Source organism: Taudactylus pleione, unplaced genomic scaffold (assembly GCF_031769625.1).
Source record: "Taudactylus pleione unplaced genomic scaffold, aTauple2 ptg000019l, whole genome shotgun sequence".
NCBI lineage: Eukaryota > Metazoa > Chordata > Amphibia > Anura > Myobatrachidae > Taudactylus > Taudactylus pleione.
In genome coordinates, this window is record NW_028284421.1 from 23,812,684 (window position 1) to 23,840,206 (window position 27,523).

General features: G+C 42.3%; 1 protein-coding gene across 1 annotated transcript in view; it reads left to right on the forward strand.

Moving 5' to 3' along the window:
- CSK (C-terminal Src kinase) overlaps positions 1–20,726 on the forward strand; it is a 126,145-nt gene extending 105,419 nt beyond the window's left edge. The window contains exons 7-13 of the mRNA XM_088446177.1: positions 217–282; positions 2,674–2,773; positions 9,301–9,391; positions 9,606–9,679; positions 10,187–10,382; positions 16,097–16,183; positions 17,945–20,726. Coding sequence (XP_088302303.1) covers positions 217–282; positions 2,674–2,773; positions 9,301–9,391; positions 9,606–9,679; positions 10,187–10,382; positions 16,097–16,183; positions 17,945–18,127 — 797 coding nt within the window. The 3' untranslated portion in view covers positions 18,128–20,726. The remainder of the gene's footprint in view (positions 1–216; positions 283–2,673; positions 2,774–9,300; positions 9,392–9,605; positions 9,680–10,186; positions 10,383–16,096; positions 16,184–17,944) is intronic.
- Positions 20,727–27,523: the final 6,797 nt, after the last annotated feature.

The following is a 27,523-nucleotide window of genomic DNA, read 5'->3' on the forward strand; positions in this document are numbered from 1 at the left end:
AATGTGTCATTCCGTGCTTCATTTAGCAGCATGGCATTGTTCAGCAGCACAGCACAGGCACGCGTGATTGGGTGTCCACACTATGCAATCTGCACGATATATCTTTCCGATCCGCGGTGTAACAATATATCGTAAGACTGATTATATAGTGTGTACCCACCTTTACTTTAACCATCTCTTGATCAATTTTGCATTCACACTCTGATTTATTTCCAGGTGGCTGGGCTCTGAAGATGAGGGACCTGAGACTTTTGCAGATTATAGGAAAAGGAGAATTTGGAGGTACTCAAAAGGGAAATGTTGACTTTGAATTTTATTAAAAAATGAGTTATGTGGAGAATCCTGATTTTGGGCGAGCTACCTTTGGTCTGTGAAGTAAAAACAGGAATTCCCGCCTAACTGTACTGTTATCTCCAATTCTGATCGGTTCTCTCCTAAATGCAGAATGTTATGTTATTAGTTGGCGGACTTTAAGTCATGGGGCTGGATACAAGGAGTACTTCAGTCTATTAAGTACAACTCAAAAATCATAACATGTATTTAATATAGTGACAGTCTTTTAGGAGTTTCAGATGTTTGTGGAAAGTTGGGTTAATGCTAAACTTTTTATTTTACATTTATGGTTCACAGGAGAGAACTTACATATTGACGTTTAGCAGACTTTTAATTAACAACAACATTTTGCAAATCTTTTTCTGTCTTCATGTGTAAATAGTTAATGTTAAGCTCCAAATGAATCTGTCATTCCCTGTTATATTCACTACTCTGCTTTACACTGCTCTGGGTAGCAGTTACATTACAGCAATACCTATACAGCAAAGCTTCTTTGTCAAGCTTGTTCCTGAAAGCACATGTATATCAGTGGCTCCAAGCACACACACAGATTGGCTGAAGCATCTCTGCAGTAACCATTGCATACAGATTTATATGGTGTGACCAGGGGCGTTTTAAGACGAGAAGGGGCCCGTGTACAGTCTCCATGCAGGCCGACTCCTCTCCAGCAAAGCGGTAGATTCTGGCTTTGTGCCAGGGTCTATTGCGCATGCACAAGTCTCCGAGAACGTGGCGCCCACGTCTTATTCCCGGGGGCATCTCTACTGCACATGCACAAAGCAACAGGAAAATGACCGCCGCACCATTTTCCTGGGGCTTAAAGTCTGCAAAACTGGCCTATACGGGACTCCAGAGAGAGAAGTGTAATAATTATATGGGTGTGTGGTGTGTGCCCTCCTGGACCCATGAGCCTCTGTGCACCGCACACCCTGCACCCATTATAGATGCTCCAATGGGTGTGACAACACTTTAATAATAATTCACTAATGCATATTAACAAAAGAACAATATGTTACCTTCATCAATAATATGTAGTGCCAATTCTACTCAGGAATAACAAATCTAACCTACAGTAGGTCTAAGTTGTAGATAAATGGTTTTACCAGAACTGCTAAATCTAAAAATATCTGTATAAATACAACATTTAGATTGAACTGTAGTATGTCATATTATTGCAGACCTAAGGGGAGATTTATCAAAGCTTGGAGAGAGAGAGAAAGTGGAGAGAGGTAAAGTACTAACCAATTAGTTCCTAAATGTCATTTTAGCCTGTAAAGTGACAGAAGCTGATTGATTGGTACTGTATCTCTTTCCACTTTATCTCTCTCCAAGCTTTAATAAATATCCCCCATAGTCGTCCTCTTAATATGAAATAGTGGACATGATTATAATGCAGTACTGTATATTTTAGTTACCTGCAAGTAAATTGTTGAAACATAGAGCATACATAATACAAATAGTGTAAAAATGAAATCTGTAATGAAGAGCAAGCAAGTGTGTGCACATGTTCATATATACAGGAGTAAAACCCATGCATAGCATTACATCTAGAAGAAAAGAAGCAGTGCTGTGCATTGGTCCATGCCCTAAGGAAGTATACAGGGAAAGAGTAGTGGTACTGTGCAGATATCTACACAATAACAGGTATAAATATTAAATACACATGTTAACTGAGGAGCATAAAATACTTATACAATTCTGACCTTGTTGTACCTACTTTTATTTGTTATTTAACCCTTTATAAGACTCCGCACACCGATCTATTTGACCCATTAACACCCTGAAATACCAGTTATCCGCTTATTCCTTGGTGCACCATATAAAAGCAGATCAGTTATCAGCCACATTTATATATTAGGGACATTTTTTTCTTCTTTAATTTAATCAATTTCACGCAGCTGCCTTAATAGTCTTTTGCGATCAATTTTTTTTTTTAATATTTGTCACAGTTTATCAGAAAACAAATGGATCTCTTGAGTCATTGTTGGAAAGTTAAAGGGTTAAATATGCCAGTACTTGTGTAGATTTTGTAATCTAAATTTAAATGTTATGCAAATCTTTTAAATTATTATTGTGGAACTATTTATAGGCTTTGGAAACCTAACATGCATGGTGATAATGAAGCAAATACAATACTTAGATACAGAGAGAATGAGAGGTGAAAAAATGAAATGAATGATCCAAAGGTTTGGATTAATTCTGTAGACTCTTGTATATCCTGCGACTATGGAAGTGCTTGCTTTTAGCCTATAATTCCCCTATGAGCATCCATATTTCATCACTAATTTTGTTTTTGATTTGTGTTACTCATAATTTCATTAATGTTCTATGTTCTTACAGATGTCATGTTGGGTGAATATAGGGGATCTAAGGTAGCTGTGAAGTGTATTAAGAATGATGCTACGGCACAAGCCTTTGTTGCAGAAGCCTTAGTGATGACGTGAGTATAGAGGTCTTTTTTTTTTATGGGGGAAAGTTTTTGTAGATGAAACATCCATAACATATACATTTCACGTTCTTGTAATACAAAGATATATCAGGACATGTACCTGTCACCTCCTAATAGTGATGTCCAGGCACACACAGCTCAGCTTCCTAATTATAAGATACCAGGACACATCCTTACACCTTCTCCTAATACATAACACGTAACCCTTCCACCTAATAGATATTGGGTAAAAGTACCACTCTACAGAGCATTTACTACTCAAATCATCTTAATACTAAGACATTAAGACTCTAACTCCTGACCCTTTTCAAGCACACGGCATAATACATCATTATCACTACTTCCTAATACACACACACTGAAGCATGTGCCAATTTCATAATGACATGGCATTTGTATGGCTGAGTTGGTCTTCTATAGTGAACTGTCTGATTTTTAAGGCTAGGTGCTATGTTTGGCTCAAACCTAGCACTGCAGATTGTCCCAAGATGTATAAAAGCTTGGATGGAGAGATATAAAGTACCAACCAATCAGCTCCTAACTGTCATTTTTAAAACACAGCCTGTAGAATGACAGTTATGTGCTGATGGGTTAATTTCTTATTCCTCCATAGGGGGACACAGGCTTTACGCTGGGTATAGGTTGGTGGATTGGAGTGTGGGCACCACATGGTTAAACTTGTTGAGCACAGCACAGACTTCCCCTTCCCCTATACCCCGCCTCCAGCCACAGGCACCTCAGTTTAGTGTTGGTCCCTGCAGAGGGCACACTATAGAAGCTGTGCTGCAGCTTCACTGGATAACTTGTTTGCTTTATTTTTACTACTTTTATTCTTTAAATAGAGTAAGCAGCGCCAAGCTTCCTATAGGACGCCTGCGGTGCTGCTCCATCACCACAATGCTGCAGCGCTGGCGAATGGGTCAGTGCCCTCGGCAGCTGCTCTGGATACAGCATTCGCAGTCGGCACAGAGGGGGACAAGTTAAGGCAACTGCCGGCCGGTATGGGAGACACCGACGGTGTTGGGGGGGGGGGGGGGGGCGCCGGCCCCTGGTCTTCTCCGCATCCCCACTAGGCCACCAGGGCACTTTTAAGCAGCGGGGCACCGTCGTAGCTGGCGGCCATTGCCCTGGGGGTCCATGTCAGAAAGGGGAGGTAGGCTCTCCCCGTTGGCTCCTCCCCCACCCCTCTGCGCTTTCCCTCATTAGAGGCACTCTGTCCCAGGGTCACTCCTCTTCCTCTATCCCCTCCTCAAAGATGCCGGGCAGCCATTTGAGTGTCTGCTGGTGCAGCTTGTCTGTGGAGAATGCAGGCTCCTGTCTCCCCGTGTTCCTCGCCCCTATGGTCCGGTTATACATTTTGGCTCCTTTCCCCCCTCTTGGGGTGGTTTGTTGAGCATTTATTGCCTTACATTTTGCCTTATTATTGCATTGAATGTGTCTGTGTGTTTGACTATTTATTGTACTTTGCTATAGTCTCAGTCTCTGCATAGCCCCACTTATATATCTATTTGTGGTGCATTTCCTTTCATTGCTTTACCCTGTGTGGCACGTCACAGCCTCTAGCTCTGGTGTGTGGAGTCCTCCTGGATTGCTATATTATGTCTTCCAGGGGTAAAGTTCCCAAGGAGGTGGGTGCTTCGGTACTGGGTAATTGCAGGGCTTGTACTGCTGTGTTCTCTTCACAGGTTCCAGATCACGATGCTCTGTGCTTGCTGTTTTACAACCCCACAGCAGGTGGGTCCTTCAGCTTCACCTGCTACCCAAGAACCTGCTTTGATTGACTCGCTATCCCAGGTAATGTTAAAGGTAGTGGATAGGCTTTCAGCCCCTGGGCCCACTTCCTCGGCCGCTGTCCCTTCAAGTGTGGCTCCCAATGTGCTGTCATCCCCTTTGCTGCCTTCTGCTGTTAGATTCTCATTGGATGCAGTCTTTTGCACAGTCTGTTCAGGGTTTAGCGCAAGTGTCAGAATCTTTCAAACAGATGCTGGACAGGATGTCCTTCTAAGCGTAGACCCTCTAAAAGGGACCGCTCTACACCCCTGCCTGATATTGAGTCTGACCCTGAAGTTTCTTCAGATCATGAAGAACATGTATCTGTAGCTTCCGAAGATGCCCAGTCTCAGGTAGATGTAGTTTCTTTGATAAAAGCCAGTTTTGCTTATAAAGGATGTGGATCCGGCTCTTATGTCCAATGCTCCAGTATTCAAAGTCAGGAGAAGGCAGTTGCAGAATATCCTTCTTTTGCACAGCTTGAGGACCTTTTGGCGGAGGCCTGGTCCCACCCTAATAGGTGCTTCCTTGTTTCTAAGCATATAACTTCCTTTTTTTCTTTTGCCTGCTGCAGATCAAGCCAAATAGGAGTCTCCTCCACCGGTTAATGCGCACGTTGCCCGCCTGGTAAAAAATTTAACCTTTCCTCTTCCTAGCACTGCATCCCTTAAGGATCCGATGGATAGGAAGCTACAGACTTTCCTGAAGTCTATTTCTTCTAATGCAGGTGCGGGAGCTCGCCTGGCCCTCGCATCAAACTGGGCTGCTAAGGCATTGGTCGCTGGGCTGACAACCTGGAAGATGGCCTTACCTCAGGTACCCACAGGAATGAGCTTTTGTCTCTGGTGGAGCATATCTGCGAGGGGGCTTCTTATCTTGGGGAAGCGGCTATAGACACTGGTATTCTAACAAGGTCTTGGCTTCTTCAGTCTCTGCTAGAAGAGCCCTCTGGCTTCGTTCCTGGCGGGCGGATTCCGGCTCTCCCCTTCTCGGGGGATGTTCTCTTGGATCGGAACTGGATAGAATAGTGTCTGCTTTGATGGCATCTAATACGGCCGGTCTTCCTTCCTGAGCAGCTCCTACAGTAGGTCGCGTTCTTCTCATTTTCGCTCCTTTTGTCCGCAGGGTAAGGCCAAGGGCTTGTTGTTCTCTAGGTCTCAGTTCCTCTACTAGGGCCTCTAAGCCAGCAGGAAAGCAAGCCTGGTCTACCAGACGCCCGGCTGCTAAGCCAGCCGACAAGCCTGCAGCATGACGGGGCGGGCCTCCACCTGGGGGTCACCAGCGTGGGAGGCCGGCTTCTTCTTTTTTCCGAAATCTGGAAGGCAACCACAGAGGATGCCTAGGTAAGAGGGGTGGTCTCCCAGGGGTACGCGTTGACCTTTCGGGAGCATCCTCATAGCCAGTTTTTTTCCACAGGTCTTACTTTGGATCGGGAAAAAGCAGAAGCTTTAAGAGAGTCCATTCGCTCTCTTCTGGCCTCCAGGGTCATTGTTCCAGTTTGCATGTCTCAGCGGGGCACAGGCTTCTATACCAATCTGTTTATGGTCCGGAAGTCGAATGGGTCTTTTCGATCGATTCTCAACCTGAACCTCAACGGGTAGATGAGAATTCCCAAGTTCCGAATGGAATCGCTTCGCTCCATTATTCTAGCCATGGAGCCTGGGGACTTCATGGCCACCTTAGACATCCAGGATGCCTATTTGCATGTTCCCATTAGTCTCAGTCACCAGCGGTTCCTCAGATTTGCGGTCCAGGAGGGTCATTTCCAGTTTCGTGCTTTGACTTCTGGGATTTTCACAGCTGCTCGGATCTTCACAAAGATCATGGCAGTCATGTTGGCTCATCTTCGGAGCAAGGGAATCTGAATTTTTCCCTATCTGGACGACTTGCTTCTCCTGGCCCAGTCCCCGGAAATACTCAGGGAGCAGGTCCGGGTCACAGTGGATCTTCTCCAGGCTCACGGATTTGTCAATTAGAAGAGATCCTTTCTGACTCCCTCTCAGAAAATGGTGCATTTGGGGGCCTTACTGGACTCCAGGCTCAGCGAGTTTCCTCCAGGCAGACAAGGTTCAGGACTTACAGTCCAAGATTTGCTTGTTTCTGCATCACTGCCGGGTGTCCATTCACCCTTGCATGCAGATTCTGGGCTCTCTGGTCTCCACCTTCGACATGGTGGAGTATGCCCAGTTTCATTCCCGACCTCTCCAGTTGGAGACTCTAGCCCAGTGGGACAAATCCCATCTACGTCTCAGGTCTCAGACAATTGCTCTCTCTCAGGAGGTACGCCACTCCCTCTAGTAGCTCCAGGAGTCCCATCTGACCAGGGGTCGTCCCTTTTGGGTTCAGGACTGGATCCTCCTTACCACCGACGCAAGTCTTCGGGGGTGGGGGGCGGTGTCCAGTCAGCAGATTTTCCGGGGACAGTGGTCAGCTTGTGAGATCTGATTGCCGATCAACATTCTGGAACTCGGAGTGGTTTATAGGGCCCTGTATCGGGCTCTATCTCTGCTTCAGGGTCGCTCTGTCCAGGAACAGTCCGACATCGCGACGGCTGTCGCCAACATAAATCATCAGGGCGGTACTCAGTCGTACAGCCATGAGTGAAGTCAACCACATTCTTCTTTGGGCAGAGAGGCTTTATCTGTCCCTGTCTGCGGTTTACATTTCTGGAGTACAAAATTGGGAAGCGGACTTAATAAGCCGCCAGGACGTTCATTCGGACGAAGGCGCCCTACATCCAGACGTCTTTAAACTCTTGGTTGTTCGCTGGGGATTGCCGGACATCGACATGGTGTCTAAACACAATCACCAGGTCCCGAGGTACTGCTCTAATACCAGAGATCCAGGGGCCTTTCTGGTAGATGCTCTGGCGGTTTAGTGGACCTTTTTTCTCCTGTACAGCTTTCCCCCAATCTCTCGAATTTCGCTGGTCCTCCACAAGTTGAAGTTGGAGGGCGGCACAGTGATCATAGTGGCTTCTGATTGGCCATGGAGGGCGTGGTACACGGATCTACAGGACCTTTCCAACGACATTCCACTGTGCCTTCCACTGCTAACATCTTCTGTCTCGGGGCCCGTGCTTTCATGCAGATCTGGCCCGTCTCGCTTTGACAGGGTAGCTCTGGAAACATCTGTCTTAAGAGCTAAGGGGTTCTCCAGGTCAGTCATTGACACTATGCTCAATGCCCTTAAGCCGTCTTCAGCTAGGATTTACAATCGAGTTTGGAGGACTTACTTTGACTGGTGTTCGGCTAGGAATGTTAACCCCAGGTCATTCCAACTCTCTCGAGTCCTCTCAGACGGGGCTGGATTTGAGCCTCCGTCTTGCTTGACTAAAGGTGCATGTTTCAGCTCTTTCTGTCCTCTTTCAGAGACAGATTGCACTGTTGCCTGATGTTCAGACTTATTTCCGGGTGTCGTCCACGTACAACCTCCATTTGTACCATCGGTGGCTCCTTGGAATATTTCCCTGGTTCTTAGGGCCCTTCAGTCTTCGCCTTTAGATCCCTTGCATACTGTAGACCTTTGTTGGCTTACCTGGAAGACTGTCTTCCGCTTTGCCATAGCCTCTGACGGACTGGTGTCGGACTTGAGCGCATTATCTTGTTGCTCTCCATTTCTAATCTTTCACCAGGACAGGGCTTTCCTTTGAACATGAGTAGGTTACCGTCCTAATGTTGTTTCTAGGTTCCACATCCATCAAGAGATTGTGGTTCTGGATTCCTCACCGGAGGAGGCATCTTTTGGATGATGTGAGAGTTGTCCAGATTTACGTGGACAGGACAAAGTACTTGCATAGGACAGATTTTCTTTGTCCTGTATGATTTTCACAAACGGGGCTGGCTGGCTTCTAAGCAGTTGCTGGCCAGATGGATCCGTTTGACTATCCGCCAGGCTACTGCGGTGGATATTCCAGCACCAGCCGTGGTGAGGGCTCATTCAACCCGGTCGGTGGGAACTTCGAGGGCAGTGCTTCTGCGGAGTAGCTGTGTAAAGCGGTCTTGTGGTCCTCTGCCAATACGTTTCTAAAGTTATATTCTTTTGACATCTTCGCCTCCCCTGATGCGACTTTTGGGCGAAGAGTTCTCAGCGCAGCCCAGGAGTGTCCCCTCCCTTAGGGGAATAGCTTTGGGACATCCCAGCGTAAAGCCTGTGTCCCCTATGGAGGAAGAAGAAAAGGATATTTATGTGCTTATCTGTTAAATCTTTTTCTTCAATTCCATAGGCGACACAGGGTGCCCACCCTGACGCACCTGACCTGCCGAGGCTTTGCTTTGCTTCCGGTTCTCCTGTTCATATTTCTTGTGAGTATGGACCTGAGTGTGTGCCGGTCTTCCTTCTCCTCCTTCTCGCCCCTGGCTTTAGGCTTGTTAACTAAACTGAGGTGCCTGTGGCTGGGGGCGGGATACAGTGGGCGGGGCAGTCTGGGCTCTGCTCAACAAGTTTAACTGTGTGGTGCCCAGACTCTAACCCCCTAACCTATACCCAGCGTAAAGCCTGTGTCCCCTATGGAGTCGAAGAAAAGGATTTAACAGGTAAGCACATAAATCTCCTTATTTTATCGCTGTACACTTTATCGCTCTCCAAGCTTTTATACATCTACCCTAATGTCCCTACAGTGAACTATGGTAGTGGTCTTCACATTGTTTACATTTTAATTGCACCACCTTAATTAATCTGTGCATATCTGTTGGTTCTGTTAGCCTTACGTGCTAAAGTTAAAACATACATACATTTTGTATTTTCAGGCAATTGCGACACAATAATCTGGTTCAGTTACTGGGAGTGATTGTTGAAGATAAGAGCAGCCTCTTTATCGTCACAGAGTTCATGGCAAAGGTGACTATAACTCACCCTGCTCTAATCATGATCACTTGAGATGAAATGGAACATACCATCAATTATTATTCTTCTCCTATTATGTCAGCATGTATTCAAGCACTCCATTCAATAGTATAATATACCTGTCTTAATTTTAAAAGAAAATCTTTGTATACTACAAGATCATAACAGTAATCTGATTCATAAACATTTTATCATTCTCGCTTCCCAGGGCAGCTTAGTGGACTACCTAAGGTCTAGAGGAAGATCAGTGCTGGGAGGTGAATGTTTATTAAAGTTCTCCGTGTAAGTATCCCAAACAGAATTAATTACTATTCGCTTGTAAAGTTGATATGAATAGGAATTATATTGTTCAGTCTAAAGCTGGGTACACACTGACAGATACACTGGCCGATCAATTAATCGGCCAATGTATCTGCTTCCCGTTGGGCAGTGTGTACCCGCGATATGTCTGTGAACATACGGGCGGTCGGCAGACCGCACGTACACACACACAGCAGCAGCCGCGAGTAGGTGAGGTGGGACACCCCCCTGGTCGGCAGGACCTGCGGGCAGGTACAGATGATGGTGGCTCAGTGTGTACGAACAACCATCATCTGCAGATGCTTGGATTTGCAAAGCCACAGGTGAGAGTCTCATTACATCTCCTGGCGGCAGCGGCATTTGCATATTTCCGCATAACAGCTGCGTACAGAGAAGCAACTGCAATGCCATTAGTGTACTTCTCTGAATCAGGCCCATAATTGGTTATCAGGCTATCGTATTCATTGTAGACCATCTTCTCTTTCCCAGAGATGTTTCACAAGGTATGGAGTATTTAGAAGCCAATAATTTTGTGCACAGAGATTTAGCAGCGCGCAATGTGTTAGTCTCCGAGGAGAACATTGCCAAGGTCAGTGACTTTGGACTCACCAAGGAAGCCTCTGCAACACAAGACACCAGCAAACTTCCTGTCAAGTGGACAGCACCAGAGGCATTGCGGGAGAAGGCAAGTGTGAAAAGTTCATTATTGTGTTTGAGCATTGATATGTCACACAGACATGCATGGAATGTGTATCTTGCTATAGTTGCTACGGGTATCTCTGTTAATGAAGAGGTAGATGCCAGGAGTTGTATGTTGACAGACTGGGATAATGTTGAAATATAGTTTGCTATGAGGGGGTATCACAAAGTTTCAATTATCCCCATGAACAGAATGAGAGAGAAAGTTAAATGTTGTATGTGTCTTCTCCTCGTAGCCACGCTGCAGAGCCAAAGATTTATGCCAGCGAATCTTGACCTTCTGCAATTCATCATTATAGAAGTCCTGCGATTGCCTTGAGAACCATTGTTCCACTTCCAGAATGACATTATTTGTGTTGTCAAATCGCCTACCCCGAAGTGGCTTCTTCATCTTGCTGATCATACCATGGTGTTTTTCTTTCATGACATCTCGCAGTTTCTGCTGAAGGGTGCAGTAATAAGTGCTGGTGATGGTCTGACCCTTCGGAAAGTCATTGGTTAGGATTATGCCACAACAGTCCCAAAAATCTGACAGCATGAACTTCCATGCAGATTTCTGCACCTTGGCTATTTTGGGAGGGGGTGAGAAGGAGTGTTTGCACTCCTTGCTCATTTCTTTGGTCTCTGAATCGTACAGGTAGACACAGCATTCATCCAATATCATGAGACGTGCAAAGAAATTGTCTTCATCCTGCTCCAACAGAGACAACATCCCAGTTGTGAGGTATAAAACAGTGTCATATGATGGATTATCCTCACCATAAACAGTCACCATTTCATCATGTATTTGGCAGGCGCCATTACCCTTCAAATGGGGAACGTAATAACACTGCGGACTTCAATTTTGTCCATCATGCAGGTTACTGAGTTCTACCAGCTCTAAAAACTAAACAAGTTGACATAAGTAGCTGTAATTTACAGCATCATGCACATAATGATCAATGATTATGTTGATTAAATTACATCCACATATCTCAAAACCTCATGGTGATAATGAAAGCTTTGATACCCCCTCATATGTTTTAGGCATGATGTTCCAGATTACAAGATTATTTTTTATTTATTTTTTTTAAATAACTGACTGGACCAGAATTTGTATATAGAAGACATAATAATTCTGTAGTGTTGTGCTATAGAGGAAAGTTGGCCCTTCAAGTTATGCATTACACTGAAAAATTTAATTTAACAAAATGGAATGCAAAGATAACTTTGTTTAAATGAAAAACTTTAATATACCAAAAAATATATAAATAATAAAATGTTCTATTATAATACACTACAAGTTGCCCATGCAGACCATCCACACTCCAGTGGTATTAATAAACCATAATTATATATATATATATATATATATATATTTATTTATTTATTATCAAACAATAGAACTAGAAATTATTTGAGTCTCCTGTGCTCCCGGACTGAAGCCTAGTTCACACTCTGGAGCACCACACCATCAAAAATACAGAAATAGAAATAGGAGTGATTCCAAAGGCGCTGTCCTTTTGTGGGGATCCCGTCTAGATGTAGCTCGAATTACACCAACCCCATAAAGAAAGAGACTATTAGTGACACATAGTCTGTAGTATATCATGAATAGGTGGAAACAATCCTGTCTGCTCACCTAAACACAGAGGGATACGTTCCTTGAAAGGTATCTTTTAATATCAATATGGATGGCTGCCCTATTAGGACCACGCTCACCTGAATAGAAATATAGGCGTTCCTCAAAAGGTATCTTTGGACTTCAGTACAGGAAATTCACCATACGAATAGATATTCTCCATGTATTTTATTCCAAAAGACAAGTTTTAAAAGGATTTACAAGTAATCCAAAAAACAGCAGATAGGTATTACTCCAAACAACAGTACACTATATGGAGGTATGTTCTCAGTCACAAATATTGCATCTCACCCGGAATAAGTAGCAAAAAACGACTGGTTCAAAAGTATAAAAAGCAATCTCCAGATCTTGCAGTGTCCCCCCTTTCTAGCACCAACGCGTTTCAGACCTCTTGAGTCCTTCCTCAGGATTTAAGGGGTACACTCCATGAATTGATATTTATACCCTATCCATACCAAAAGGGTGGGATTAGGTATAAAGCACATAGTAAAATGTGGAAAAGCATGCATCTTATAAAACATAGCTCTTAGTAATAAGAAGCTATAAGCAGACTATTTATAAATAATCATCAATACCTGCCGGTGTTACACTCATAAGTAGTCACCTTATAAAAAAATAAAAAAACAACACACAATACATAATAATATTTACACATCCGTGTTCCAGTCCAGATTTAATAAATACCACACATAGTGGTTAGGATTCCTCCCATCGTAATTAGCGCTGCATACTAAGTGGCTCGCGGCAATCTCCCATCACATGTGCCGCTGGAACGCACATCGTACATCATGTGACATCCGTTTCCGGCTCTGATGCGGTGCCAGTATTTGTTGGACCTCTAGTGATCCTCGGCGGCCATTTTGGGTAAGTTCATTTCATTAATTCATGATCGGCATCTAGCGGTTTGGTAGCGGCCATTTTGGGTATGTCTGTTACCATATGTTATAACCGCTCAGTCCCAAGTGGTGATGAGTGCATAAAAAGATAAAATAATCAATCAGTAAGTGGAATCCATAAATAAAATACAAAATAAATTAAAATGGACAATAAATATGATAAAAATCGTAATAAATGAATAAAAATCATAGAAACCACTTGGTTTCAAAATCGGCATTGAGGCCTCTAGGTACCAATGTTTTAAGTGTATATATCATTTGCATCTCAACTTTAGCCAACCTAATGTCCCTATCATTCATCCTCCAGTTGGGTTTAATTAATTTAATACCACAAAAAGAGACTAACTCAGTTAATTTACATGCATGTTTATTTTTAAAATGAAGGGAGACATTATGTGTTTCTAATCCCTTTTTGATATTCCTCACATGCTCCGCAAGTCTCTCCGTTATTGTTCTAGTGGTTTTACCCACATATTGACTCCCGCAAGAGCATTCTAAAAGATATATTATTATTAGATGCATGCTTTTCCACATTTTACTATGTGCTTTATACCTAATCCCACCCTTTTGGTATGGATAGGGTATAAATATCAATTCATGGAGTGTACCCCTTACATCCTGAGGAAGGACCCAAGAGGTCTGAAACGCGTTGGTGCTAGAAAGGGGGGACACTGCAAGATCTGGAGATTGCTTTTTATACTTTTGAACCAGTCGTTTTTTGCTACTTATTCCGGGTGAGATGCAATATTTGTGACTGAGAACATACCTCCATATAGTGTACTGTTGTTTGGAGTAATACCTATCTGCTGTTTTTTGGATTACTTGTAAATCCTTTTAAAACTTGTCTTTTGGAATAAAATACATGGAGAATATCTATTCGTATGGTGAATTTCCTGTACTGAAGTCCAAAGATACCTTTTGAGGAACGCCTATATTTCTATTCAGGTGAGCGTGGTCCTAATAGGGCAGCCATCCATCCATATTGATATTAAAAGATACCTTTCAAGGAACGTATCCCTCTGTGTTTAGGTGAGCAGACAGGATTGTTTCCACCTATTCATGATATACTACAGACTATGTGTCACTAATAGTCTTTCTTTATGGGGTTGGTGTAATTCGAGCTACATCTAGACGGGATCCCCACAAAAGGACAGCGCCTTTGGAATCACTCCTATTTCTATTTCTATATATATATATAATATGCAGAGCCACTGGAATACTTTCTGTGCCATGGTAAATTTAATATGGTAGAGCATTTGTTCCTATGGCAGATGTACAATCCAGATTATGATTATATTAGAACATTATGGGCACTTGCAATTCCAATGTTGGCCTGTAACACTAGCTTCAAACAGTATACGCAATAGTTGCTCTAAGCTTGTTGGGGCTGTCTCCTTGTCCTTATTAAATCTGGGTTTGGTTGCAGCTGATGATAAAACTGGTGATATTTCAAAACAGAAGTCCAGTAGCTACTAATACACTTCCAACTTCTCAATATTTGAAGAAAAGTACTCCTACCACAATATAATTACAGGGCACCATGTACCGTTTCAAAATAAGATGTCATAACTGACTCGCAATGCTGTACAATGCAATACTGTACACATTCATGTCTTATGCCGAATATCCACTACAAGATTAAATTAATGACATTGTAATCATTCATTATATTGTGCAGTGGACATTGAGCCCACACTGAACGATATATCTTTCAGTGCCGGCACCCTCTCTCATCCCTGAACCTGCACAACCTGACTATATCGTCAGGTTGGACAGCAGGTTGGGGCGATAAGCGACAGCGTCAACGACCAGTGGGAGCGCGCATCGCTGGTCGTTGACGGCATATCCACTGCACGGTATTGCAGACGATTTAACAATGTTGTTATCGTTCAATCGTTCATTTTATCATGTAGGATACGCGGCTTTAGATGACCATCCAAAAGCTTACTCACATTACTGCACTGAAAGCGTAAGGCTAAGTCTTTTCCCTACTTAACTTGCCACTTAAACTTCTAGCATATTATCAGTTAAAGTGAACCGGTCAACTACATGCTGGGGCACCCATTATGTGTATTGAACCAATTTGCAGTGTTATTTCACTAGGAGCTACTGACCTTTTATTAATTTTACCATTACCTAGTCACTTCATAGACTGCATTCACATGATTTTTAGTTCAGCCCATAAAACGATGTACATGTGATCCACTTTATTGTGCATAGCAGAAGGAATCGGCCCTGAATTTATTTGCACATCCATCTTAAGACGTTTTTTGCATGGTTTTAAGAAGCTCTGATCAAAAGTGTCTAAATGTTTGAAAATGTATTTAATTGTACAAATTTAAAAATGGCAGAATAATAGCACAACAGTTTGATTTAGCTCGCAGTGCATTTACCATTAACAATACTTATGAGAGCGCATGCTGCAAGAAGAAATCACTGGAAAGAGAAAAAAGAGACGGTTGTGTTGTGTTAGTAATACATTCTTACAGACCAGCTTGTTATCTGCAAAGAACGACTGGAATAAAGTTGAATACCTGTAGTTCAGTTTTCAGAACATTCCTGCAGAAATAGAATGAAGCTGTTATTTTTCTAGCAAATTTCTCAGTGGTTGCTATGGGCAACAGCAGCAGTAGAACAGGTTTCATATCTGGTTGGGATGGTTGTAGTCAGACAGATACAAAAACTGTTATCCACTCTTTTCCACGTGTTGATGGTCCTTAATTCATGATATATGAATGAGTCTAGAGTTCTCAGCTGACAATTCATATTTGTCCATTTTAGATCTCTCTCATACCCTGCCACATATTCCACCCCTGTCTTTACCTTCCCTCTTTTCCCCTATTTGTTATTGCCTTGGTTTCTTTATACCGCAATATGTTTAGATTCTGTTGTGCAAAACGTTGATTGGACATCTAATGCCCTTTACTTATCTTTCTTTATTTACTCTGGATGTTCTCATGATATGTTGATATTGAGAATGTACTGTATGTTGTCTATACATTCCTGTGTATTGCATCTCTTTTTCAATAAAAACAATTAACACGAAAAAAGAACAAGTTTCATAAATGCCCCCAATCTATTTTGAAGTGTTAGTTTTCTGCTTTTCCGTTAATTTCTATGTAAATACAGCTAAGAACCTTGATGATTAAAGCATTAATTGCTCTAATAACATTTATTTTCCAGCTTTTTTCAACAAAGTCTGACGTGTGGAGTTTCGGAATTCTGCTATGGGAAATATACTCTTTTGGACGAGTGCCTTATCCACGCATTGTAAGTATATTGGTTACAGGAAGAGCTATTTAGCCAATATGTAAATTGATGAGGGTTTGGTATAAAAGATCTACAGTGTCTAGATAGACACTCAATAGGTCGACACCAGATGGTCGACTGGGACAAATAGTTGACATATTTGTTTGGTCTTCTTTTTTTTTTTTTGTAACTTAAGTTTAATCCTAACCCTCTCCCTGGTGCCTAACCCTAACCGTCCCCACCAGCAGCCTAACCCTAAACATGGTGAAAAAACATGTTGATTATTTGTGAAATGGACGGGTTCACCTTTTGACATATTGCCTTTCAAGCTATTAAGTCCCTATCTAGTAACGCTCTATCTTTTTATCCGGATACTAATTGATGATTACCATACCCAGGATTTTGGCTTCTGTCTATAATTACCATTGATGCAGATATGGGAAATGTAAATATGTATAGGAGATACATAGTGAACATAAGGGGATAGGTAACCATAGGTGGTGCTAAGCACTAAATTCAAACATGGATTTATATGTTGTGCTCTGTACACAGATTCAGTCATACACCGATATACAAGTGTCAGTACAGTCGTGAATATTTTTGTGACAGCGTAGGAGGATACATAGCTTATAGCAGTCATTCATATAATTTAACTGTGCACATGCTGATTGATTGTTACTGTATGTAAGTTTACTTGTATAAAATGTGTTGTTTCATTTTGATGTGAAATAAATACTGAAGTGAGACCACCATGAAAGTACTAAATGTGTAAGTATGTACTGCCTTGTGTCATTTTGGTCTTTGCTGACTGAGATGTATTTAAACAAGTATCAAGCTCAGAAGGAAGGAACAGTGTGAGAGAATATGAATATTTTAATCTTAAATGCCCCTGTAAATCAAGAGGGAACAAATGTCCATGATTTTGGTTGTGGTACAATATGAAACTGGTAAAAAGGTTCTTGTCTGCTATCATACATTTGTAACTGCTAACAGGTTAGGTCCTTTGGTAATGAGTTATGTGTAAAGCAATTGGTATTTTATGCTATTGTGTTAACTGTGAGCCACTGTCCTCCTGCATTCCAACTTAATATGGGATGTAGTCTGGAAGCCGTCGGTCTAAATGCCGACCGCCGGTTTCCATACTCTCTAATCCCGGCGTGGTACTAATGACAGGCGTTGAAAATTCGACGCCTGTCTTTAACCATACGCCGGAAGACCGACGCCCGGCATACAGAACGAAGGTAAGCCAGGCACGGAGGGGTGCGGGGGGAGGGGAGATAGTTAGGTTTAGGGCTCCCAGGGGGGACTTGGGGTTAGACACCCCCCCGGGAGGGTTAGGTTTAAGCTAGGGGAAGGGGGGGAGTTAGGGTTAGGCACCCCCCGGGGGACTTGGGTTTAGGCAGCCCCTGGGGGACTTAGGTTTAGGAAGGGGGGGTTAGGTTTAGGCACTTGGGGGGGAGGTTAGGGTTAGGCACCCCTATGGGAGGGTTAGGGGGTAGAATTAGGTTAGCGATACTTACCTTAGGGACGATCTGAATCTTCACCCTTGCCGGGCTGTCGGGATTTTAACAGTCGGCTATGCGGCCGGCGGTAATGCCTACTACACCCCTTAATATACCGCTCTTAATGTATGCCTTCCACACATATTTTGGATATCAAAAAAGGGGATTCCTGTCAGTTCATTAACAACGATTGTAACTTTATTTTAATGACTATTACTGCTCAATAGTGTATGTAGAAGTTACCTATTAATAAGGCTTATTGTAGTAATTTGTTTTCTAGGCCCTAAAAGATGTTGTACCTCGTGTGGAGAGAGGATACAAGATGGATTCACCGGATGGTTGCTCACCTGTAGTGTATGAGGTGATGAAGCAGTGTTGGAATCTGGACCCCAACCAGCGACCATCCTTTAGGAAACTACGGGAACAGCTAGAGCATATCAAAGCCAATGAGTTGTTCCAGTGAAGCAGGGACACAGTAAGGAGGCCGTCTGTCTTAACAGAGCCAGAGACAGTGACTCAACCATATCAGATGTGTGGGTATGGACACAAACAGGACTTTTGTGTATACAATAAATACATATTTGGGCTCTCCAAACTCCCCTGCCTTGCACTACCTACCAACCTTGTGCCCAGAAACAGATGACAGAGCCCTGTTGGTCTGTAGAAGGATGCTGAAGGTTCTCTTAAATGGTTTTGTTTTCACATCTCATGAACACTCCTGCACCTTGTGAGCCATGAGTGGAAATCATGAGGCACTTGGGCAAACTTCAGAGGCTTGGTGACCTGGAAGAGAGGATTACATTGCCAACCTCCAGGAGAAATGGAGACCAAATCATAAATCATTCTAAAGCTCTTTTTGTTTTTATTGAGAGGTTACACGGACAAATGATCTGAGAGCAGGGAAATCATTGCTCTATACAATCAGCAATGGGTACTTTTGAAATAATTTGAATCAATAATGCAAATAATGATGCATGTTTCCAACCAGGGACTTCTCTTCTGATTCTTCTCTGCCTTATTTAATAGGTAAATCTAAACAGAATAAACTGACACCCTGAGCTAAAAAGAGACCTTTGCTGGAAAGAAACTACAGGAGGTGTCACCGTTCATGATAGCTTCTCTCTGTCTCCTGTATTCACAAATCTTGCAGCAGTGTGTCCTAACCTACATGTAATCTCTCCCAAATTTGGAATGTACCAACCCCGTTTAAATATTCTGTATTGTAATTCTTTGGGACATCACCTCTACCTACCAACTGTGATAAACCTGTACAACATGTATTGGGTGCTGACATTTCGCTAGGAAGAGTAAACCATTTTATTCTTAACATTTCAGATGAGGCTGGTGTTAGCACTTGCTCACCAAGTCACCTGCAACAGTTTTAGGGTTCAGGGAACCTATTCACTGCCGAGACAGGTAACAACACATTTCTCTGCACCTTCCAGATAGAAAATGGCCTGTGCTATTTTCCTCTGCCCTCAGACAGCTGAGTCTTTCCCTAGTCTTTCTATTGATCCATCCTCTAATGATGGTGGGATCATTGTCAAAGCAGGAATTTTGCAGCAAAATTATTGGCAGGCTCCAATAATTTGTTTGGGGGTCACAGTCCAGCATCACTTTATAGAAAGTGAATCGAGTTACAATCATATTGTCACTTTAAACACGTGAATAGTCTTTTAAGAAAAAAAAAAAACTTGTTTCATTTCCTAATTCATCATGCAATCCCATTACTCCAAACTTGCTTTGAAATGTTTTGTTTAGGCACCGCATACTGTACACAAGTATTTAAAATCCATTATCCATTTTTTTAACCTATATGATTGTAATGGGAGAATTGGCTGTGCCTATCTGAACTCAGATGTAATATTCAGCTAATGTAACATTGCAGTATTTCACAATTAAACATTAAACAAATCATGAAGAACTACAGAGCAGCTAGGCTGCCACTGCAGCTTTCCATGGAGCCATACCAACGCCTGTGTAGGGTTTGCAATAACCATTGCCCATGGTTGTTATCTAGCTCCTCCATGTCCAGTCAGTTTTGTGACCTATATGGTCATTAGAATTTTTAGGCTTGCTCAGGGAAGATGTATAAAATCCAAAAGCTGCAGTTGGTTATTGGAGGTAATGGCAGCACAGCAGACTTCTTTCAGAACCTGATATCGCCCCCTCCCCATGTTCTCGTGTTTGTTATTTTGTTTGGAAAACTTGTCTGTTTGACTCATGGCAACCGTTTTGCTAACTATGAGCCTTTGATATGGCATCTTAATTATTTGAAGGTTTTGACCCAATCAGAACATTAATTCCTCCTATTTAATTGTAATGTAACTCCAGGTTTAAATGAACAAATACACGATTAAAGTAGACTTGTTCACACCCATTATGAATAACAGCAGGATGGTATTTTCAGTACCCTAGGCTACCTCTCTGGGTAACCCAAACTACAAAGAACACATCCCATGCTTGTACCAATGTGTCCCTTAACCAATGCTTTATTTTGTAATTTTGATATATTTGATGTGCTCTTGATTTTCACGTCCAGAAAATGGTGGTATATTCTAATAATTCTTAGAGATTGGCAGGCAAGGGGATTTTGTGGAAGCAATAGGAGCATCATTTTGGAAAGGGGGGGGGTCCTCTTAACTTGACAGCTGTCAATATCAGTCTGGTTTGTGTGCTTGTGTTTTGTTTATAATTTGCCATTTTTGTGGGGGAAGTATAGGAGGACCCATTTTGTTTAAAAAAATGTTTTATTTACCTTGTTTTTGTTACAAATCACAAAGATTATCTGTCTGCCGTTACAGTTAGAGGAGGTGTTTTACTGAAGTACGAATCTTATTTTTATTGTATACGAAAACAAAAATGGTATCAGGGAGGATGGTTGGAATAAATATACAATCATGCTGGAAAGGAGGGCTGTCTCGGATTTAATCTTGTGGAAATTGTGTGCATGCCGTCTTGTCTTAATTTCCAAAGGCCTTTCCTTTCTTCATTCCTGTCCAGTGCTTTAAACACTTGTATATGCTGCATTTGGTGGGATTAAAATGTAATAAACCATTCCATATGGGAGTAATTCATTGTCTGTTTACTTGATCACATAGTATGTTGGGTGTGCCCATTTTGGAGTATCTTAATTAATATAAATTATATTTGTGCAGCCGTTCACTTGTTGTAGAAACACAAAGATTAAGGCCCGTATTCAATTTGGAGTGAAAGCAAGAATCGGCGAAAAATTTTCGCCGATGACGTAATTTCACCAGGCGGAAAAGTATCGCCGTATTCAATTTGAAAGACTTTCCCCCTATGCGGAAAGTCAATGCAATGTAATGAGCGAAAAAGTTTCGCCTATGAATAGCAGGCGGAAAAAAGTGCGGAATTGGGGTTTTGGGGTGCAACGTTGCGGGAACCCCCGTGCAGCCTTCAGACAGTCCCCCAAAGGTAAACTGCGTCAAAAAAAAAAAAAACCACTTAACACCCCCAAAAAATCACTTTCATTTTGGGGGCGAAAAAGAAAAATTGGGGGGGTGCGACAAAGTTAAAAACTAGCGAACTAGACTCTAGGTGGGTCCCCAAGTATGCCCCATATGTTTTTTTTTTTTTCATTGCAGGTGCTTGCGGCAGGTGGATTTTTCACGATTTTTTAAACTTAACTTTAGCAACTTTAAAATATGCTGGCCCCCATTTTCAAGTACCCCAAATTTGCTGGGATGTTATTTTCTGCAAAAAAACCTCCTGAATACTATTCTTCATCGGGGGTAACCATAGCTAACCCCATGTCAGAGCATCTTTTGGGAGGTGTCAGGCTGATTTCCCCAAATCTGACAGGACTTTCCGCTTGTTTCAGTTTCGCCCTCTCCCGTTTTCGCGTACTTTCAAATTGAATACAGGGATACGCGGGCACGCGCGCGATACTTTTCCACATGCATAACTGGTGAAGTAGGCGGAAAGTCCGGGAGTCGAAAAAGTATTGCGGGTGCGAATCAAATTGAATATGGCTCTAAGACTGATAACCTGACAATTAGGGCTTTCTCTTGCTTGCTTTAACATTGTAAAAATGTATCAATAACATAACCAAGCTTGTGCTTTCATCACTAGTAGAAAATAATTAAAAAAACACAACGTTCATAACTACCCAAGCACATCTTAAGTGTGTAATGCAGCAGACGATAAGGCCCTGGTGGTGTAGTGAGGACGCGGACCAACCCGGGCCCTGACTGCAGCGGCTTCTTGTGCGATTCTGACACTGGAAGCAAGGACCACTACACGTGATTCCCCATAAGCGAGGATCCGCCTTACCTGACATCTCTGTGCGTCCGGTTGCAGTCTGGGTCACAGCACTGCTGCCAGCAAGCTCAGCCGCGACCCGCCGGAATCACCAGCCCAGTTACTGGTGTTGCAGCCCAGCGAAGTTTGAATTAAGACGCATGTACTGCGCCTCCATCTGACGCGCAGTACTGCCAACCCAAAAGCATAAGAATAAAATAAAAGTTTAGGACTGCCTGAGAGGGCCCCTGTTACAAAGGTGTGTCTTGCCGCACCAAATTAGCAACTAAACTGAAGGCCTATGGCTAGGGGCGGGGTATATATGGAGGAGGACATGAGGCATCCTGGGAGCTGAAGCTTTAAATGTTTGGTGCCTGGATCTCTCCAACCATAGGATCCTGAAGAAGAATTGGATTCCCAAATATTATATTGAGAATTTTATGGAATAAATCTTTCTTTGTGCTGCATTGAAAGGCAATGGTTTTCAACACCCATCATACTCATCTTGGCTCTTTCAGCCACTGTGCTACAGTATAACACTTTATGCATATACTGTTCTTGTTAAATACACTCGGTGAATATGACGTATATGTGAATTTTACTTGTTGCTCTTATGTAAACCTAGAATTCAAAGGCAAGTTTTCTTTGTCCCTTCATACTGATCAGTAAGGTTTATTGGTTAGCATAAGCACTTCAGACCCCTTCATCAGGCATGTTACTACACATAACTGTCCAGATACAAGTTATTTCAAGGTTTTGTTTTTTTTAACAGAGAATAAGTATTTTATACTGCAGAACCCAAGCCCGGTGGATGAAATACTAATGCCGTCAGAGGAGATCCCTACCGATCTCCCCTCCCCCCTAACCCTAAACTCCCCCCCGCCCCCTAGTGCCTAAGCCTAACCTCTCCCCAGGGGTGCCTAATCCTAACCTCCCCCTAGAAGTGCCTGACGCTGACCTCTCCTTCCCCTAGCCTAACCCTTCTGGGGAGTGCCTAACCTCCCCCCAGAGGTGCCTGACGCTGACCTTTCCTTCCCCTAGCCTAACCCTTCTGGGGAGTGCCTAACCTCCCCCCTAGAAGTGCCTGACACTAACCCCCCCTTCCCCTAGCCTAACCCTTTCGGGGGCTGCCTAACCATAAGTTCCCCCCAGGAGTCCCTAAACCTCGTGAATGAGAACATTCGTTGATAAGTGAGGCCCATTGTTAGATCCGGAATGGTTAATCAAGGAAAGAAAATAAAATAAATTATAGACAAATATACTGGAAGTGGGAAGTATAGAAATTATTTCAACAGTTTTAACCACAGTTGATTGGAAAACATGTCAGAATATTCTTAGACAACAGGACAGTGGTGGCAATTCTAAATAATCAAGGGAGTACTAGAAGCAAAGAAGTCATGAAGGAAGTGACAGAAATGTTAACTTGGGCAGAAAAAAGACAGTAGTAGTAGATTATCTTTGCAGAAGGCAAGTCTAAGGGAAATGTATCTAAATCAGTAAGTCTTCCAGCTACTGATAATAAGATTGGCCTTACGCAAGTGGACATTGGTGCAACAGGTCAAAATTCCAAGATTTTTCTCTCCCCACAGAAGCACTGGGCTTTCTGCAGCTTATTTCCTCCTCTCTCACGTGTTGACTAAAAATCAAGAAAGACGAAGGAGAACTGATACTACATTATTTTTGCTAAGATGTCCGTGGTTTCCAGTTGCCTAGGAGATTCCCCAAGAAGAACCACGTCTGGCACCTCTTTGTATAGATTTATTGCTCCGTGGTCTGGTCTTTACCCAAATATAGAGCAACTATATGTGTTGGCATGAAAACTGACCTGGAACTGATCAGAGACCAAGGTGTATCAGATCCCATAACTAGTGCTCTCATGCAAGCAAGGAAAAAAAACTTGCTGGTTTATTGCAGTGTTTGGAAGAAGTTTATGAATTAATCCAACTGAAGCTATAATTCCACACAGCCTTCATTATCTGCAGGGTGAATGCCATATGGGTCTTGCTTTATTCACAGTAACTTAGCCAAATCTCTCCAGCGCCTAAATCTCACCTGTGACCCAAAAAATCCTGCTGCAGTTCTATAAAGGAGAAAATTACTAACAATATAGAAAACTGCGCTGGATATAAAATCAGCCACAAATTGAAGCAGTCTGTGTAGTTTATTACTTACAGCATTAATAACGTACTAAAAAAAGATACAATAACTTTAATCAATCATCATGTATCCAAAAAAATCACTGAAAAAGATACATAAAATAGACAAACTTCATACCTTATATATTTTTTCACTGTAAATAGTCAATGCGTCCACCTAGGAGGCATAACAAAGTAGAATAAATCTGGGCAAATGCCTCACATGAGAGGAAATAGTTTTCCAGAGTGTCAATTCAAACTTGAGTATCCATGTACAATGTCATAGTTTTACCTTCCTTTTGTTTGCACTGCAGGTTATCATGAGCCACCTTAATAGAGTCACATCAGAGCTGTGAGCCAGAGTGGTAATCCAGTGTTTTTATTACAACCTGTGATGGCTATCAGTTTTTTGTCCGCTTTGATTCTCGGTCTCCTTGCGGCTTACTGCTGCCACTGGGTCCCGCTGGCTCTAGTGATAAGGTGGCTGCGGAGGGCTGTTTGTAAGGTACCGCTGTGGTCCTCAATTAGCTGCGGTGTAACAGGAGCCGACAATTAGTTTAGTAAGGCTGCGTCCTTGGTGTTTACAAGTCACTCTCGCTAATGGTGGTAATAAGCTTCCTCCACTCAGTCGGACAAATGATGAGAGAGAGAGATTATTAAACAATCAGCTCCTGTCATTTTTCAAACACAGCCTATAAAATGTAAGTTAGAAGCTGATTGGTGATTTACAGTATGTCTCACAATTTACCTTTCATCAAGCTTTGATACATAGGCCCCAAAATCATAAATTTTTAGGGCAGCAACGCGTTTCGTCCAAATCTTTGGACTGTTTCAAGCTTATCCACACTCAAGATCAGGTATTAGTGTTGAGTGTTTTCCCGGGGTTTCAAAATAAAGGAATATTTTTTTCCAAGCAGTTAAAAGTAAAAATTCTCCTGTTAAGTATTTAAGGCAGTCTTAATAAAAAAAAGAGTTCTGATCAGGTGCTGTTTATGTTCAAAATAAGAGGAAAATATGTCTCTTACTGTCCCAATATATGTATGACCAGATATTGTTCTTGTATTTTATTACCTTGTTGTAGATTTTCAGTTTATGGTTACTTTCTTCCTCCTTTTTTCCTTTCAGGGATCATAGCCTTACTTTCCCTGAATAGGATTCCTCATAAAGAAAGGGAGAAAGGAATATATAGTGTGACTCCGGTTGATGTATAAAATAAAACAATGCTTTTATTGAACTCACATGACATCAGTTGGTTTAAAACATATAACATCGCCAGGCTGACGTAATATAAAGGGATTCCAATGGACACTGGTGCCAGAAGGTAAAGATGTTAAGTGGCGAACAGATGGGGGTCCCGGACACCAACCCACTGATGCAACCGTCCTTCAATCCACAGGTCCACGTCCCACAGCACTCTCACCCTCAACGCGTTTCGGACTTAGTTGTCCTTCCTCAGAAGCGTGGTGAGAGGAATGACTTGCCCCAAGTCAATACCCACATCAATCCCCAAAACTCCTCCCACTTCCTGACGTAAATTCCCTCTCTTTAGATGACCACCATTCTTATAAAATGTCCATATGACAAAAATCATCTCCGAATCCAGAAGTAGTCACTGTTTGGTGTCATCACTATAAACATCCAGGATACGTGGTCTCCATGTGTTCCTCCGACCGGAAGTTTGTCACGGCTTCCCATTACTCACCGCCGTGTCATCACGTGTTTGTGGCCCAGATCTCCATGCGTCCCTCCGACCGGAAGTCATCACCACTTCTCATTGCTTCTGGCCGTGACATTGCCACGTTCTTCCGGTGACGCCGGCCACATGGAAGTACAGTTTTGGAGTCTCTGTCAGTCTGGAATGGATGTGTTTATCCAAAATCCAGAAGTGGATTACTCCGTATTGTCAAGTCCCAATAAATACAAAGTGCAGAGCATGAAAAATATAAAAGATATTAACTTAGAAACATGAAAGGTATTAAAATCACAAAAATAATTCATATGGGGGTATAGAATAAACCTAATAATATAGCTCATAAAAATATAAATATATGAAAGTATCAAAGTAAATATTATAAAAATCATTTTAATTCGAATTCTCCATTTAACCCAAAGGGAACTAGAGTTTTTAGTTTGTGGATCCATATCATCTCAGACCTGGCCAATCTCACGTCCAAGTCTTTTGATCTCCAAGATGGATTAATTTGTTGGATCCCACAGAAAGATTTAATATAACAAGGATTGGATTCATGGTGTGATTTGAAGTGCGCGGAAACCGTATGTTTCCCAAAACCTTTTTTAATATTGTAGATATGTTCTGCTAATCTAATTTTTAGGTTCTGGCTAGTTTTGCCTACATATGTTAGACCACATACGCATTCCAGAATATAAATGAAATTTTTCGAGTTACAAGTAATTAACTCTTTTATATTATAATTAACGTCCTTAATCTTAAACTCCTTTAGTTTTATTGGACCTTTTACTGTTCTACACATCTTACACATACCACATCTATGATAGCCTATACTTCTACTACTTGTTCGTTTGTTCATATCTAATGAACTTATTAGTTTGTCTTTTAATGATGGGGCTTTCTTATATATAAAAACAGGTTTGTTCGGTATCTTGTTTCCTATAACAGGGTCCTGTTTTAATATTCTCCAGTTTTTCCTAAATACTGCTTCAATTTCTCTGTTGTGAATTGAAGCTACTTGGGAAGGCCCATTAAAATTTGTTATTGTCCGTTTTTTTCTCAATCTTTTTTGCTAAAAGATGAGTACGATTGATTTTATAAATTTTATCATGAGCTTCCTTCAGACAGCACTCAGTATAGCCTTTCTCTCGAAAGCATTCTGTCGTTTGATTTATCTGTACCTCATACTTCCGATTCTGTGCAGTTACGTTTAGTTCGTAGAAACTGACTGAATGGAATTCCCTCCAGCCAGTTCTCATGATGTCGGCTATCTCATACTATATAGCTATTAGTGTCTGTATTTTTTCTGTGAGTTTTAGTATGTAATAATCCATTTTTCACATAAATATTCAAATCTAAAAACTAGGGGTGAGCGGGTTCGGATTTCTGAAATCTGAGCCCCCCGATCCGAGTCCGATCCGAGTCAGGCTCGACTTTTCCCACCTGACTCGGATCTGAAATCGAGGCAAAACGTCATCATCCCGCCTTCCGGGTCTCGCGGGTTTTGGATCCTATATAAGGTACCCGCGTCGGCGCCATTTTCTCACTCGGCTGTGGACAGTGAAGAGGGAGGGTGGGAGTTAGGGCTGGCTGGGCTGTGTAGTGTTGTGCTGTGCTGCTGTTGTCCATAGGGGCTGTGTCCACTCCTTCAAAGTCCATAGGGGCTGGCTGGACTGTGTTGTGCAGTCAGTTGTCCATAGGGGCTGTGTCCACTCCAAAGTCCTGTGCAGTGTCCCAGTCCTAAAGGGGTGCTGTAGTGTTGTCCAGGGGG